The 17,722-nt window shown below is 34.4% G+C and overlaps 1 protein-coding gene across 7 annotated transcripts in view; it reads left to right on the top strand.

Annotated features, from left to right (window-relative positions):
• Positions 1 to 17,722, top strand: part of ZNF236 (zinc finger protein 236) — a 218,006-nt gene that overhangs the window by 65,945 nt on the left and 134,339 nt on the right. For all 7 annotated transcript variants that reach the window (XR_011965983.1, XM_072604065.1, XM_072604062.1 and 4 more), the window contains 2 exons: positions 12,541 to 12,665; positions 15,995 to 16,167. Coding sequence is in view for 6 of the 7 variants with exons in the window: in XM_072604065.1 (XP_072460166.1) it covers positions 12,541 to 12,665; positions 15,995 to 16,167 (298 nt within the window). In the remaining variant the exon portion in view is untranslated. The remainder of the gene's footprint in view (positions 1 to 12,540; positions 12,666 to 15,994; positions 16,168 to 17,722) is intronic.

Genomic DNA, 17,722 nt, shown 5'->3' with positions numbered 1-17,722 from the left:
GGTTGTAATCTTTGTTCCTTTGCCTTCCAGAATATCATATTCCAAGCTCTATGTTTCTTTAATGTAGAAGCTGCTCAGTCCTATATAATGCTGACTATAGGGCCATGATATTTGAATTGTTTCTTTCAGACTACTTGCAGTATTTTTTTCCTTGCCATGTTAGCTCTGGAATTTGGCTATGATATTCCTGGGTATTTTCATTGTGGGATCTCTTTCACAAGGTGATTGGTGGATTGCTTCAATTTCTATTTTGCCCTCTGATTCTAGAATATCAAGGCAGTTTTCTTTGATAGTTTCTTGAAATATGATGGCCAGGCTTTTCTTTTTCTTTTTCTTTTTTTTATCATGGTTTTCAGGTAGTCTAGTAAATTCTTAAATTATCTCTCCTGAATCGATTTTCCAGGTCAGTAATTATTTTCCAATGAGAAAATTTTACATTTTCTTCTATTTTTTTCATTCTTTTGATTTTGTTTTATTGTTTCTTGATGTTTTATGGAGTTGCTAACTTCCACTTGCCCAATTCTAACTTTTAAGGACTTAAAAGTTAGTGACCGTATTGTACTTCTTTGCCCATTTGGCTAGTTCTACTTATTAAGCAGTTTTCTTCAGTGAATTTTTGTTACTTTTTTCCATATTTTGTGCTTTCTTTATTGAGCTATTGACCTTTTTTAATGATTCTCTTCCATTACTCTCATTTCTTTTCCCAGTTTTATTTCTTCTTGTCTTATTTGCTTTTTAAAATCCTTTTTGAGCTCTTCCATGACTTCTTTTGGGTCCTGAGACCAGTTCACATTTTTCTTTGAGGGTTCGCAATTTTGTGAATATCAGTTTTGACACTGTTGTCCTCTTCTAAGTTTGTACCTTGATCCTTCCTGTTGCCACAGTAACTTTCTATGGTCAGATTCATTTTTTTTCATTTTTTGCTCATTTTTTCTGCCAGTTTTGTGACTTGGTACTTTTATGTAAAAGTTGGGCTTTGCTCCTAGAGTAAAGAGGGCATTGTCCCAAGTTTTTGCTGGGGCTTGGAGCCTTGCTGTTGCTTTGCACCAGTCCTCCAGGCCTAGTAGGTGGCTTGCATGGGGTTGGGTCCTAGCTGGCCCACTCCAGATGTGGAGTCTCATTCCTGGTCTGCTCTGGAAGGCAGGACCTTATCACTGGCCTGCTCCGGGGGTGGAGCCTTGCTTCTGGCCTGCACTGGGAAAGAAGTCACTGTGGTACTGGCCTACATGGGCCAGTGGCTTGCCTTAGGGCTTGGGGCCTCCTTTCTGGTTTGCACTGTGAGGCAGGGTCTCATTAGTGGCTTGCCCTGGGATTCAGTGACTCATTGCAGTCTCCCTTGGGGTGTGGCTTGGGGCTACTGTGGCTCTCATTGCATCCCAGTGAGATGGACCTTTCGTACTTACCCTCTAAGCTGTCCTGAGCTGGTAAGCTACTTCATTGCTCTAAAATTAGTTCTGAGGCATTTTTCAAGGTTTTTCTTGAAGAGATTTTGAGAGGGCTGAGGTGTTTTCCTGCCATCTTCGCACTGAAAGTCTTCACTACACTTTTAATAATGATGTTTGTCCTGGCTATTGGTGAACAAGTTGGTTAAAGCTGAAATAAGTTGTCAAGGGAGCATAACATCTTAAAGGATCAGTGATAGACTTTCTGAATTAGTTCAGAAATAGCCTAAGCACCAATGTCTGTTAAAGTTGTTAATATAGAAAACAAACCTCTCATATACCTGCCATCAGCAATAACTTTCAAGAAAATAACTTGTTGTCTGAGGAGCCAGAATTAAGTGATGAAATGCCCCATGGTGGTATAAATAATAACTCATTATTTATTTGGTGATTTGTAAAGAGTCCAGGGAGCGAAGCCAAGATGGCCGAGTAGAAGCAGACACTTGCTAGAGCTTTCCCCCCAAGTCCAGCCAAATAACTAAAAAATGACTAAACAAATTCTGGAGCTGCAGAACCCACAGAATGAAGGAGTGAAGCAAATTTCCAGCCCAAACCAGCCTGGAATGTCCATGGTAAGCATCCATTGTGTCATACTGGAAGCAGAGTGCCGTCCACTATGGGCCGTGCTGGCACAGATGGGACGTGAACAGGCCTCAGGGGAACTGAATCTCTGGCACTTGTGGCAGTTACCAGACTTCCCAACCCCAAAATACTGAACATAAATTGGACGGTCAGTGGACAAAACCTGTCAGATCTATGTAAGACAGTAGAGGGGTCTGGCCCCGCTTCAGGGGCACAGGAAGTGGCTGTTTCTGGAGCTCTAGGTCCACAGATTGTGGAGGGGATTGTACAATCCACAGATTGTACTGACAGTACAACCCCCTACCCCCACTGAAAGCAGAGAATTATCTTGACAATGAGCTCAAAAGTCATGTAAATGTCTGGAGAAAGGAGCAAAAACTGGAAGATATATACTGAAGAATATATACTATATATACGTATATATAGTATATATATATAATATATGCTATACGTGTGTGTATGTATATGTATGTATGTATATATATATATATATGTATATATATATATATATATATATATATATACACACACACACTATAGAATCTTACTTTGGTGACAAGGAAGACCAAAATAAACAGAGTCAAAGTTCCTATATCCAAAGCTTCCAAGAAAAATATGAATTCGTCTCAGGCCATGGAAGAGCTCAAAAAGGATTTTGAAAATCTAGTAAGAGAAGTAGAGCAGAAATTTGAAAGAGAAATGAGGGTGATGCAAGAAAATCATGAAAAACTTAGTCAATTGCTTGCTAAAGGGAACCCCAAAAAATACTGAAGAAAAAAACACCATAAAAAATAGACTAACCCAAATGACAAAAGGGATCCAAAAAGCCAATGAGATGAAAAATGTCTTAAAAAGCAGAATTGGGCCAGATGGAAAAGGAGGTCCAAAAGCTCACTGAAGAAAATAATTCCTTAAAGATTAGAATGGAGCAGATGGAAGCTAATACCTTTATGAAAAATCAAGAAATTATTTTTAAAAAGCCAAAGGAATGAAAAAATAGCAGACAATGTGAAACATCTTGTTGGAAAAACAACAGACCTAGAAAATAGATTCAGGAGAGACAATTTAAAAATTATTGGACTACCTGAAAACTATGAGCAAAAAAAAAAAAAAGAACCTAGATATCATCTTTCAGGAAATTCTCAAGGAAAACTGCCCTGATATTCTAGAAGCAGAGAGTAAAATAGATATTGAAAGAATCCACCAATGGCCTCCTGAAAGAGATTCCAAAAGGAAAACTCCTAGGAATATTGTAGCCAAATTCCAGAGCTCCCAGGTCAAAGAAATAATATTGCAAGCAGCCAGAAAGAAACAATTCAACTATTGTGGAAACACAAGATCCAGCAGCTTCTACATTAAGGGATCAAATGATATTCCAGAGCTCAAAGAAACTATAATTAAAACCAAGAATCATCTACCCAGCGAAACTTAGTATAATCCCTCGGGGAAAAAATGGATATTCAATAAAATAGAGAACTTTCAACCATTCTTGATGAAGAGACCAGAGCTGAATAGAAAATTTAACTTTCAAACACAAGAATCAAGAGAAGCATGAAAAAGTAAACAAGAAAGAGAAATCATAAGGAACTTACTAAAGTTGAACTGTTTATGTTCTTACATGGAAAGATAATATTCGTAACTCTTAAGACTTTTCTCAGTATTAGGGTAGTTGGAGGGATTATATACATATAGACAGAGGTCACAGGGTGAGTTGAATATGAGGGGATGAAAGCTAAAAAAATAAAGTTAAGGGGTGAGAGGAATATATTGGGAGAAGGAGAAAGGGAGAAAGAAAAGAGACAAAGAAAGAGGCAAGAAAAGTTTTCTTCAATGGAGGGGAAGAGGGGGAAGGTGAGAGAGAAAGAGTGAGCTCTTAATCTCCTTAAATTTGACCTAAGGAGGGGAATAGCATGCACACTCAGTTGGGTATGAAAAAAATCTATCTTACACTACAGGGAAGTAGAGGGGAAAGGAATAAGAAGGTATAGGGGGATGATAGAAGGGAGAGCAAATGGGAGGAAGGAGTAATTAGAAGTAAATACTTTTGAGGAGAATGGGTCAAAAGAGAATAGAATAAATGAGGCCAGGATAGGATGGAGGGAAATGTAGTTAGTCTTTCATATCATGATTGTTATGGAAGTTTTTCATGACTACACATGTATAACCTATATCAAATTGCATGCCTTCACAGTGGGGATGGGTGAGGAGGGAGGAAGAGAGAGAAATTGGAACTCCAAGTTTTAAAAACAAATGTTAAAAATTGTTTTTACATGCAACTGGGAAATAAGATATAAAGGCAATAGGATATAGAAATCTCTCTTGCCCTACAAGAAAATAGAGGGAAAGGAAATGAGAGAAGGGAAAGCAGATTGGGGTAAGGGGTAATTGCAATGCATGATCTCTTGGGGTGGGCGGAGGGGAGAAATGGGTAGAAAATATGGAACTCAAAATCTTATGGACATGAATGTTGGAAACTAAAAATAAATAAATTTTTTTAAAAAATCGAGTCCATCAAAGGTTCTGTAACATTTTTATACCACCTTTATTGATTAACCCCAAAGACTTTGTCTCAGTTCTGCAATAAACAGTATGCTTAGTTTATATACTGCTAATATGTAAAATCAGTCCAAACATAGTAAGAATGCTAGGGTATTTTTAATTTACTTTTGGAAAACTGTACTTTATTTAAACTATACCACTAATATGATATTGGCATTAACAGTTGCTGTAAAATGTAGTATCTTCCAGGGATACAGTTTCGGGACATTGTTCATGCTTAGTTCTAAATTCATTATCATTCCTAAATAGAATTGATTATGGCTTTCAGTCAAAATATCATAACATTGTATTAATCACTTGATGTAAATGGATGATTTCAAGTTTCACAGCTCTGCTGAAAAGCACACCAAATCCTACTCCATCTCATGGATACTCTTTTCAGGAATGTCAAAAATTCTTTTGAGTAGATAAGTGTATAGCATTTTTAATGTTTTAAAAAGGAAGAATAAAAATTTAAGACTTTGAGTAGAGAGGTTGAATTTTACCAGTACTTAAAAGTGATACTTAAATATCTTGGTTTTCTATAACATCTAAAGAACATCGAAAATAGAAGACTATCAAGGAGAAAGCTGAGACTTGAGAAATTGATTCCTTGAAATCAAAACTTAATGGAGATATTTAGCATATTTAATATTCTATGCAATATCAGTCTTTTTTCTAGTTCAATTTTATTTTTTCTGTTATCAAGCATTTTTCTCCCTTTCTCCCCACCACTTTTCACCTCCCTCTTCCCATCCACACCCAAAACCCTTCAAGAGGTGAGGGGTGAGATGGGAAAAGAAAACCTCTGGTACAAATTGTCTAGCAAAATAAATTCCTTTATTGCTAACGTAGAAATAGTGTGTATCATTCTACATAGTCCATCATCACCTTTCTGGTAGGAGGTGAAAAATTCCTCTTTGGTCCTTTGATTAATCATTGCCTTAATCACAGTGCTTAAGTCTTTGTTCATTTTTGCTGTGTTGATGTTGTAATACAAATTATTTTCCTTGTTCTACTAATTTCCTTTTAATTGGCCCTTGTAAGTCATCCCAGATATCTCAGAAAACTGTATGGCTCTTCATTTCTTATAGCACAGTAGTATTATATTAAATTTAAATATCTTAATTTGTTCAGTTATTCCCCAGTTGATGGGTACCCCTTTAGATTCAAGTTTTTTTTACCACCACACAAAAAGCAGCTGTAAATATTTTTGTATACATAAGACTTTTTCTGCTTATCATGGTCACTGAGGTAAAGGCCTAATTGTGATATCACTGGGTCAATAGGTTGGCAGAATTTAACTTTTGAGACCTATTTCCAAATAGCTTTTGAAAATGGCTCTGTGAAAAGTACAACAGTATTGCTGTTTTCCTATAGCCTTTCCATCGTTTGTCAGTTTTCGGTTTTTGTATTTTTTTTTTTTTGGCAAGGGGAGGTGTGAGACAACTTTTGCCAATTTAATAGGTATGAGGTATAATCTAAGAATTGCTTTAATTTGTTTTTCTCTAATTATTAGTGATTTTTGGACATCCCCCCCCCCCATATATACATAGCTTGTATTTCTTCCTTTCCATTTATCAGTTGGCAACTGATTTTTGTTATAAGTCAATTCCTTATATAGCCTAGAATGAGACTTTCTTTTAAAATATGTGCAGTCACGTAAAACAAATTTCAGTATTAGTCATGTTATAAAAGAAGAAACAGACCAAAAAAACCCCACAAAAATATAAAGTGAAAATAGTATGCTTCAATCTTCATTCACATTCCATCAGTTCTTTCTCTGAATGTAGATAACATTTTCCATCATGAATACTTTGGACTTGTCTTGAATGATTGTATTGCTGAAAAGAGCTAATTTGTTAATAGTTGATCATAATACAATATTGCTTTCACTGTGTACAATGTTCTCCTGGTTCTCCTCACTTCATTTTGCATCAGTTCATGTAAGTCTTTCCGAGTTTTTTTGAAAGCATCCTGGTTATCAGTACTTATAGCACAATAGTATTCCATTACATTTATATACCACTGCTTGTTCAGCCATTCCCCAACTGGACATTCTTGATATCCAATTCTTTGCCACCACAAAAAGAGTTGCTGTAAATTTTTTTGTACATGTAAGCCCTTTCCCCTTTTTTGTGTTCTCTTTGAATACAGACCTACTAAGGTAGTGCTAGATCAAAGGGTATACATTGTTTATTGACTCTTTGGGCATAGTTCCAAATTGTTCTCCAGAATGGTTAGATCAGTTCACAACTCTACCAACAATGTATCAGTGTCCAAATTTTCTCACATCCTTTACAATATTTATCATTTTCCATTTTTGTCATATTAACCAGTCTTATAGTTGTGAGGTGATACCACAGAGTTGTTTTAATTTGCATTTCTCTAATCAATAGTGATTTAAAGCATTTTTTTATATGATTACATAGATAGCTTTCATTTCTTCGTCTGAAAACTGCCTTGTTCATATCCTTTGACTTTTATCAATTGGGGAATGACTTGTAGTCTCAAAAAGTTGACTCAATTCTCTATATATTTGAGAAATGAGACCTTTATCTGAGATATTTGCTGTAAAGATTGTTTCTCAGCTTTCTGCTTGCCTTCTAATCTTGGTTGCATTGGTTTTGTTTGTGAAAAAATTTTTAAATGTAATATAATCACAATTAACTTTTTAATTTAATATAATAAAAATTAACCATTTTATGTCTCCATAGTACTCTCTGTCTCTTGCTTGGTCATAAATTCTTCCATTCTCCATAGATCTTACAGCTAAACTATTCCTTGCTCTTCTAATTTGCTTGTTATGGTATCACCTTTTATGTCTCTGTCATGTACTGATTTTGACCTTAACTTAGTATGTGGTGTAAAATGTAGGTTTGTACCTAGTTTCTGCCATGCTGTTTTCCAGTTTTCCCAGCAGTTTTTGTCACTTAGTGAACTTTTATCCCAAAATCTAGAGATTGGGGGTTTATCAAACACCAGATTACTGTGGTCATTTACCATTGTGTATTGTGTAACTAATCTATTCCATTGATCTACCACTCTACAAAGTAAGAGTTTTATCACACACTTGTTGAAAAGATTTTTTTTTTAGTCCATTCTTCACTCAGCTATCCAAATAATCTCCCTGAAATGCAGATAGAATCATGTTAATTTCCCTCCCTCTTTTCCTCCCCTTCCATTTAATAAACTCCAGTTGACTGCCTATGGCCTACCGGAACAAGAATAAATCTTCCTTTTGGCTTTTAAAGCCTTTCATAACCTGGCCCCTTCTACTTTGTTCTTCTCCATGGACTGACTAATTTACAGTCCAGTAGACCTGATCCCCTTCTCTTCAAAAAAGTAGACATTCCATCTCTTGACTGTGTCTCTTTTCACTGGCTGTTCCTTGTGTCTGGAATGCACTTCCTCCTTGACTCTGTCACCAGTTTTTCTTGGCTCTCCTTAGATCTCATCTGAAATCCTGTTTTCTGTAACTGAGAGGCATCATTTTTTTCCTGGGTTTGTATTTTGGTTTTCCTTTTACTATAATCCCTCTTTACTGTGGACTTCTTTTTTTGTTTACTTATTTGGTTCTGATTTGTATTCTCTGGGACCTTTTTTTTGCTTTTCTCTTTGAGTACTGAGTGCTTTATTTTCAAGGATCTCAGAGTTGGCATTGTGGAAGGTAATCTGGAACTGTGACCCAAAAGATATTAAACTGTGACTATCCTTTGACTCAGCAATGCCATTTCTGGGTCTGTACCCCAAAGAAATCAAAGAAAGAGGAAAAAGACCAATACAAATGGTCTTTTTGTGTTGGCAAAGAATTGGAAACTGAGGGGATTCCCATCAGTTGGAGAAAGGCTAATTAATAATAAACAAGTTATGGTTTAAAAATGTAATAAAATGCTATTGAAATGGTGAAATGAATAGTTTCCAGGAAAACTCTAGAAGACTTGTATGAACTGATACAAAGTGAAGAGAGAAGAGAATCAGGAAAACAGCCTGTTCATTAGCAAGAATATTGTGAAGATTGCTAGCTTTGAAGGATTTAGTACCCCTAATCAACACCATGACCTACTACAGTTTCAAAGGCCTCAAGAAGAATCATGCTGTTTGCTTCCAGATAGCTGATGGAATTAGAGGGCAGATTGAAGCATATCTTTTGCTCATTAAAAGGGCCATTTCCTGCCTGTTTCTTAAAGAGGCCTATTTACTCAATGGGTATTACCTCTCTCTAGGTGAGTACCTGAAAAGACCAAGGTCCCCCACTGCATCCTGGGCTGTCTCCAGTCATCCTGATGAGTATCTGGTCACTGGATCCAGATGGCTCAGGAATATAATGTAAGGCTGGTGGCACAGCCTTTCCTCACTCAGAACAAAGTCCAGTGCAAGTCATGTCATCATTTCTCTGATGGCATGGTCTTCTTCAAAACTGAAGGATGAACACAACAACAATAAGACAAATCAATCACAAAAGATAAAAAGGATAATTTTGATTATACAAAACAAAAGCTTCTGAACAGACAAAATTATTGCACGTAGGATAACGTAAGGAGGTTAAATGGAAAAAAATCTTTGTAACAAATTTCTCAGATAAGGCTTTTGTATTCAAGATACATAAACAATTAAAAAAATACACATTCATATGATTTTGACCAAAAGCCATTCCCCAGTAGATGTGTTTATAGGATATGAAAAATCTCAAAAGAATCGTTATTAGTAACTATGAAAGAATGTTCCAAATTAATAGTAACAGAAATGGAAATCAAAACAACTCTGATTTTTTTAAAAACTCAAATCTTGCAAATTTTCATAGAGGAATCATTGAAAGTTAAGCATACTGATCAATTTGATTTTTGATGGAGATGAATCAGCTTTGGAAAACAATTGGGAGTCATGCAATGAGTTATCATAAGTAGTAAAGGTCTATAGTTGTGTATGGGGCATGTGTTTTCAAACTTTTTCGATGTATTCGTCAGTTTTACTGGTTTTTTTTTCTTTTTCTTTAAGATGTTATTTTTTATATGCTGAAAAGGAAGGAGAGAAATGTGGGGGAAGGTATGCAGCAAGGGCAGGAACATAGTTGAGAAATCCAAAATGAGTATAGCCTGTTGAGAGATGAGATATATCTGTCTTGTGCCCCCTCCTTAAATAAAAGTTGAGGAGTTCCTGGCTCCACCCTCCAATCAGAAGGGCAGAGGGTACTGAGTAGATGTGAGTAACAAGGCTGTTTTGATCTCTTAGGATGGTGAGATTTTCCAATAACGGATACTATTTATTTGATTACTGTTTCTGTAGTAAAAACATAGATTACCAACACAGGTACAATAGGAAGTAGGTAATTTAAATAGACCAATTCTAGAGGAGAGAATAGAAATATCCCCAAAGATCTGGCAAATATGGGCTTCAAAGTGAACTTTTCCAAAACTTTGAGGAATCTACAGCTCTATTGGTAGGCTGTTTAGAAATACAAAGAGGTTTTGGTATTGTTAAGATGACAATTACTGCTTCTAGAACCTAGTAAAGACAATACCAAATGCTAAAATTATAGGCCAGTTCTCATTTGTGAATATGTACTTGTATTATGATGAATCTTTTATTTCATTGATACAGGTATTCCCTCCAGCTGTAGAAAAAACAGTTTAGCCATGCTTTCGCATTCTATGTCACTCTTGTCCATATCCTCCTGTGAATCTTTCTCAGTTGGCCTGGCACTTAATGTACTAAAGGGCTGCCTTCTAGATATTTTGGTGTAACATTCAGGCTGCTAATGAGTTAACTCTCATTGGTTATATGAATGACACATTTGCATTTCTATTCATACATTTCTGTTACTGTTTCTCTTGTGCAGTTATTTCTTGGTAATTTGTGTAGTCAGCTCACACCCTCCATTTATCTTTGAGTGGCCCTGAAACCTAATTCTTTAGACAGTACAGTATTGCTTGACTTCCAGACCTAGAACATCACTACAAGAGTGTTGATATTGAAAAACTGGGCCATTATTTCAGGAAATACTTTGAGGTCCTTAAAAGTATTGTATAATTCCCCTAAGGTTAACATAATCTTATTTCTTCTTTTCAACTCTAGACCTTTCTTATCATCTGTTTCAGAGTGTCTTATCACAGATATTTGTATTGATGGGCCAGCTCAACGAATTGTCCATTCACTTGCATTTCATAGCCAGGCCATTATTCATATAGAACATTGTTTTTTTCCTATGTGTGTGAACTCTTTTCAAGTGACTATAGATGTCATTTAGGAGGATCTTCAGTGCTCTGCAGCCTGACACATTCAACACATTAAATGCTAGTAAACAGGAGTGTTTGTTGTGCAGCGGATAGAGCGCCAGCCTGGAATCAGGAAGACTTATCTACATAAGTTCAAATCTGACCTCAGATATTTGAGAGCGGTATGACCCTGGGCAAGTCACTTAACTCTATTTGCTACAATTCCTCATCTGTAAAATGAACTGGAGAAGGAAATGTCAAACTATTCAAATATCTTTGCCAAGAAAACCCCAAATTTCATGAAGAGTTGAACATGACTGAAAGAACTGAACAACCACAGCAACAACAAATCCATCAATAGAGAATCCATTTCATGTTTAGACTTTGTGTTGGGTATCGCCCATGAAGATTATCAAACATGACTGACACTTGTATATATCTCTTTTTTATGCTCCACTTAATAAAAATGACTAGAGTTTTTTGTTTTTAACAAAGTTATCACTTGTTAGGTTGTCAAAAGAGTGTTACAAGTTTGAAAAAGGGAGACGCTTTGTAGGAAAAGGACCTTTATAGAGGCATTTTGTTTTACTAAATAAAATACTTTTTTGACTACTCAGACAATAAGCATGGGGTGAGATGTATTCTCTGTGTCTTTTAACTTATATGTGGCTATAAAGATGTGGTTTCCTATAGAGTGTTTATTTGTAAACTCTTGCTTGTACTCTTGTCATACTTTAACAAAAGATTTTCTAGGTGTGAGTGTAAATTATTGTCATTAAAGATTTTGTAGTGATTATATATATATGTTACATATATATATAAGTTTATGTGGGTCAGTAGTTATTGATATTAAGTCAATTTTGTGAGATTAAGTCAATAATAATAAGGTCCATATTAATGAAGGTAGAAGTTAAAAACTAAACAACATATTAGCTGTGGAAATACGTACACATTTAAGAATTATTTATCATTTAAGAGCTATGTCAGAAATGCAAAACTGTTTTACTCTTGGGAGAAAAGCACATGTCTGTAATAGCTACTGATTGATAAGTATAGAAAATGCCTTCTACAGATATAACATTCATTAATTCGAAAACATTGCAAAGAATAGAGATACTTTTTATTAATATAATAAATTTTATCCTGTTTGGCCTTCAAAGCCCTTCAGAATCTGACCTTCCCTTCCCTACTTCCCTTTCCATTGTTCTTATACTTTAGTCTCCTCCACACACTGTACAATGAAGAGACACTAGCTTCCTTACTGTTACTCAAATAAGACACTCCATGTTCTTACTCTGTGCCTTTTTACTGTGTCCCACATATCTGGAACACTGTCTATCCTGATCTCTGCCTCCTGGCTTTCCTGCTTTCCTACAACTCTCATCTGGAATCTTACCTTCTACAAGAAGTTTTTCACAGACCCTCTCAAATACTAGTGCTTTGCCTCTCTAATTTATCTTGTCTGTATCTCTCTTTCTAGCTCTTAATTATATATCTTATTTGTAAATAGTTTGCATGTTGTTGCATTAGTGCTTGACTTGAGGACAAGAACTTTTTTTGCCTTTCTTTGTCAATAAGCGTTTATTAAGAGTCTGTTATGTTTAAAGTGCTGGGGATACAAAGAAAGGTTAAAGACAGTGCTCACTCTAGAACTTGCAGTCACAATGTAGTGCCTGGTACATAATAAGAGTTTAATTCAAAATTTAATCTTGAATAGCTTAAGAATGAATACTAATTAAATAATGTACTTTCTTTGTCACCAGGGTGTCAAGTACAAGGTCATATAATCGGAACATTGACAGAAGTGGATTCACATATTCATGTCCACATTGTGGAAAAACCTTCCAAAAACCAAGTCAATTAACTCGACATATTAGGATACACACAGGTATGAAAAAAAATTTGTTTTAAGAAAATTCAGAAGTTTATTATTATAGAAATAATCAGGAATTTAAGTGTCTGCTTTGTTAAACAAAAAATTATGTTAAGTACTTCAAATACAGATATAATAAATGGAATGATCCTTCTCATATGCAGCTTATGCTGTAATAGAGGAGACAAAAAAATACATTCAGAAGAAATAAAAATAAGTCTGAAATAGTTCAATACAAGATAGTTTTGAGGATGAGCATTAGCAGTTAAGATCAGCAAATGCTTCACGTGAATGGTGATGCTTGAGTTTGTGGCTTGAAAAAGATTGACATCTGCAATGTCAAGTTGAGGAGAGACTGCATTCTAGGCATTGGGAGCAGTCACTACAAAGGCTCAGATGGTGAGGTGCCATTTGGGAGAAACCTGGAGAAGTCCAGTTTATAATAATAAATTTTTGTCATTGTGTTTTAAAGTTTTAAAGAACATAAGATTACTTAAAGTACTTAAGATTTGATCCTACTCCTGAGATTTTTCCTCTGTACTACCTGATTTTCTTAGTAGAAAGAAAAGTTAAACTCTTATCCTTTAGTGTTTGTATATCATCATATTTATTTATATTGTTTTCATTTGAGTGGAATTTTCAAATGTCTGTCTAGACAAATGTGAGCTGATTTAACTTCTGATATTTGTTGAAGTCATGATATTCTGCTTTTTTCTCAGTAGATATTCTAAAAAACGTTGTATAGACAGGCCTTATATGTTTGATACTAAAGCATTCAGCTTTGCCAGTTGATTTTTGTTTATAGTGATCATGAAGTACTTTTTTTGAGTCATCAAGAAAAGGTTCAATTCAGCTTACTTTTAGTGCGAAATGTACCTAATGTTTAAATTTTTTAAAAAGCTACTAATTTTTGTGTTATATCTCCATTTTTAAAGTTGGATACAACTTTAGAATTTATTTGTTCCTTGTTTAGTTTCTTTTTCTTACATAAAGTTATTAAAGTATTCTATTTCCTCTTCTGTTTATGTGGGTAATGTACATTTTTTTAAATATTCAACTATTTCATTTAGACTGTTATTTTTATTAGTTTATAATTGGGCAGCATGGTTCCTAATAATTGCTCTGATTTCATCTTTGTAAGTGGTACATTTATCCTTTTCGTTTTTGGTGTTGATAATTTGTTTTTATATTTTTTAATCAAATTAACTCAGTGGTTTTTCTTTTCTTTTCTTTTTTTTTTTTTTTACAAAACTAGATCCTAATTTTATTTATTAGTTCAATGGCTTTTTGTTTTTCTTATTCATTTTTTACTTTCAGTTTTATTAATCTCTGTTTTGATTTTTAGGATTTCTGTTAAGGAGTTTAATTGAACATTTAAAATTTTTTTCCTAGTTTTATTTTTAGCTCTATGCCCAATTCATTGATCTGTTCCCTGTTGTAAAGCCCTTCATAATTTAATCCCTGCTTTGCACCGTACGCCTCACTACTACCACACCACCTTTTCAGTCTTCTTACACTTTACATACCCCCACACAGTGTATGACCTAGTCACATTGGTTCTCTTGCAATTCCTCAAACAAGACACTCCATCTCCAACCCAGGCAGTTTAACTGGCTGTCCCCCATGTCTAAAAATCTCTTATTTCCTTATCTCAGTCTCCTGGTTTCCTTGCTTTCTTTAAGGGCCAGATTAAATCTCTTCTTCTATAGGAAGCCTTTCCCAATCTGTCTTAATTTGAGTGCTGTCTGTTGATTTTATCTAATTTATCCTGTGTATCACTTACTTGTATATAGTGGTTTGCACATTGTCTCCCCCATTTGATTTAAGTTTTTTGAGAACAAGGATTGGCTTTTGCATGTCTTTGAATTCCTGGTGCTTAGCACAATATCTGGCACATTGGTGCCAGTAGATACTTATTAAAGTTTGACTGACTTCTGGAGAGGATACCTCATCCATAGCTCTTGTTGTGCCTTAATTTGAAGTAAAGCAGCCTCTTGGAGACTTTTTCCAACATTATTCTTTCCTCAGAGAAACAAGTTTTAAGGCAACAACTTTTATTACCATAACAGCCATATTATCCTAACCTTTGAAGCCTTAGAATCCTATAATGAATTTTAAAGCCCCTGGAGACCTTAGGGAAGCTCTCGTCCAAGTCCGTCATGCATGCTCTGAGAAGTTAAATGACTTGTCCAAAATAATCAGTTGTGAATGAAGTGTTTGCTAGGTAAACATATTTCAGTTTTTTGCATGTTCTTCAAGGGGCCTTGCCCTTTGCATTTTTTTTAACATAGAATGATTTTTAATTACCATTTAAAACACTGACATTACTGTCATAAATGCTTTGGTAACTTTGTGTGCCATAAAAGAAACATTTGAGAAATATAAAAGCAGTTGTAGAGAGAACTTCTATAATTTTTTAAAATATTTTTTAGGTTTTTGAAAGATAAATGACAGATGTACAAATGATATTTTTTCTCAAATAAGTTTATATTTTATATTCACCAACTCATTCAGACCCTATTTGTGAAGAATTGTGCTAAATGTTGAGTGAGATACAAAAGTAAGATAGTCTTTGTCCTTAAAAAAAATTATGTTCTAGTAATGAAGTTTGCATAGACAAATTACTGGTACTAAATAACAGTAAAAAGTAGAAGTACAAAATTCTAGGAGAGTTGCAAGTACAGTGAGGTAGTCTCTGGTTTTTGGGAACATGTCAGCTGGCTTTGAATAATGATTTAATTATAAAGAAAGGGTTTTGAGGTATGGCATAAAAAATTCAAGGCATTTGGAATGACATTAGCTCAGTGGTAGAGGTAGAAAATCAAGAGATATTTCAAGACATTATGATTTTGCTGTATCAAAGAATAGTTGAGAGCTAGTAGAGTGAAGGAAAGGCTAGAAAGCTAGGTTGGGGCCAGAGTGTAGAGAGCGTTGAATGTCCAGCCAATTACTTTATTCTGTTGTGTTTATGAAATTTTTCCCAAATTATCAACTCATAGATGAATGGTTGTTATGATTGTTTTTAAAAATTCATTTGTTCAAGAGGTGATAGTTTAAAAATTCCACAGGAGAGCAATTTTGAATAACCCCAAGTTTCTTAAATAGCAAATTTTTATTAAGTACCTACTGTATGTTAGACATTTTGCTAGTCCCTGGGCATAGCAGCTATAAAGTTCTTAGTAGTTACCTATTATTAAATGGCTAGCCTCTAATGTCACTTATTCTTTATTGAGAGAAACCATAGAATATTTTTTGTAACTTGGACTTTTTTTTTTAAGGTATATTATGGTGACATGTGCTTCCACAATTATGGGGTTGTGTTTTTTGTAACTTTTTCATTTTAGGTGAAAGACCATTTAAATGTAGTGAATGTGGAAAGGCTTTTAACCAGAAGGGGGCATTGCAGACTCATATGATTAAACATACTGGTGAAAAACCCCATGCCTGTGCCTTTTGTCCTGCAGCCTTTTCTCAGAAAGGAAATCTTCAGTCACATATACAGCGAGTTCATTCAGAGGTAAGTTTGCTAGTTAGTGATATGTTGTCATAAATGGACTTTTTCTTATATGTTCACCTTTTTTTAAAGAGTTAAATATTGAATACTCTACAAATTTTATACTTGGAATTACCATTTTTATCTTTTACTTGTTTATTGGATACATGCATTAAATAGCTGTGTAGAATAAAAATTTCAACATTTATTTCAACTCTGCTGTATGTAAACATTTGAAAAATGTCACCTTTGTTGATGGTAATGGAATTATGTCAGGATAGGACTTAAAAATCTTATTAATTCCTTTGATGAAGTTAAAATATTGATATGAAAAAGAAAAAGAAAATTAGAAAAAACTATTATATTTTTGCATTATGATTGTGCTACTATGAAAATTAATGAATCCTTCCATTTGTCCACTGGACTTGTAATTTATTCTGTATCTACTGTTTAATTAGATATATATCTGCTGTCTGATCAATGAATTAATAATAACTCCATTAGGCAGTTGTTTAATACTTCTGATGATTCTATAGTAATTTTTCAGGCATTTTCCTTTTGGGTGAATGTTATTTTAATCATGTTGATTTACTTAACTGAATGGAAAAAAATGCCTTTGTAGTACTTTAAAATATTTGAAGTAATTTTTTGGTTCTTATCATGGTGAAGTAGTTCTTGTATTTAGAACTTTCATGTTTTAGTCACTTACATATATTCTACTTATTACTAGCAAATATTTTTTATTTTATTTTTATAGTTTTTAGTTTTTATCTGAGCAATTTCTAGTACTGTTGAAGATGCATGGACTTTCCAAACTAGAATGAAACTTAGAAATCAATTAATTCAACTTTCTTTTATTATACATCAGTAAATTGAAGCCTAACGTTGTCTAACATTACGTACCTAGAGCTAGCATTAGAACCCAGGTATTCTGAGTACTGGGTCAGTTCTCCTTTCACCATGAAATCTGACTTTTGATTTTTTTTTCAAAATTAGTTTTCATGTGCCTTTAAAGAAATACGTTTTTCATTTTTTAAAATGTATTTCAGTGTTAATCCCTAACTTAATTAGTTGAATATTTTAGTCGGCTCAGGATGAATATTATACTTTGATAGAAGTCTCAGATATATATCAGAATAAATCTAGTCATACAAATATAATCTCTCCCCAAAACTTCCTGTGGGAACATCCATTAGCGTTGATTAGAAATGTAATAAACTAGAAATAAGAGAAGTTTAAATGTGAGAGATATTATTGAGGTTGAATTGACTTGGTAACCACTTGGGCATGAGTCACTATGGTGATTCCTGGTTTGTATGTCTATCCAACTGTATGTATGCAGATATATGCACTTGTTAAAAATAGGGAAGTTTGGAAGGAGGATTGGTTTTGAGGATAGAAGATGAATCTTTTTTTGTACATATTGCATTTGAGTTGCCTATTTGACATTGTTTTAAATGTTCAGTAGGCAGTGGTTACAGAGGTTACCAAGATACAGAGATCTTGTGGTCATCAGCAGACATGATAATTAAACTATTGGCAATTGATGAGGTCAGCAAAGCAGAGTGTAGAACAAGAA

The sequence above is a fragment of the Notamacropus eugenii genome, chromosome 4, assembly GCF_028372415.1.
Source record: "Notamacropus eugenii isolate mMacEug1 chromosome 4, mMacEug1.pri_v2, whole genome shotgun sequence".
Lineage (NCBI taxonomy): Eukaryota > Metazoa > Chordata > Mammalia > Diprotodontia > Macropodidae > Notamacropus > Notamacropus eugenii.
This window is presented reverse-complemented; position numbering and strand designations above follow the sequence as displayed.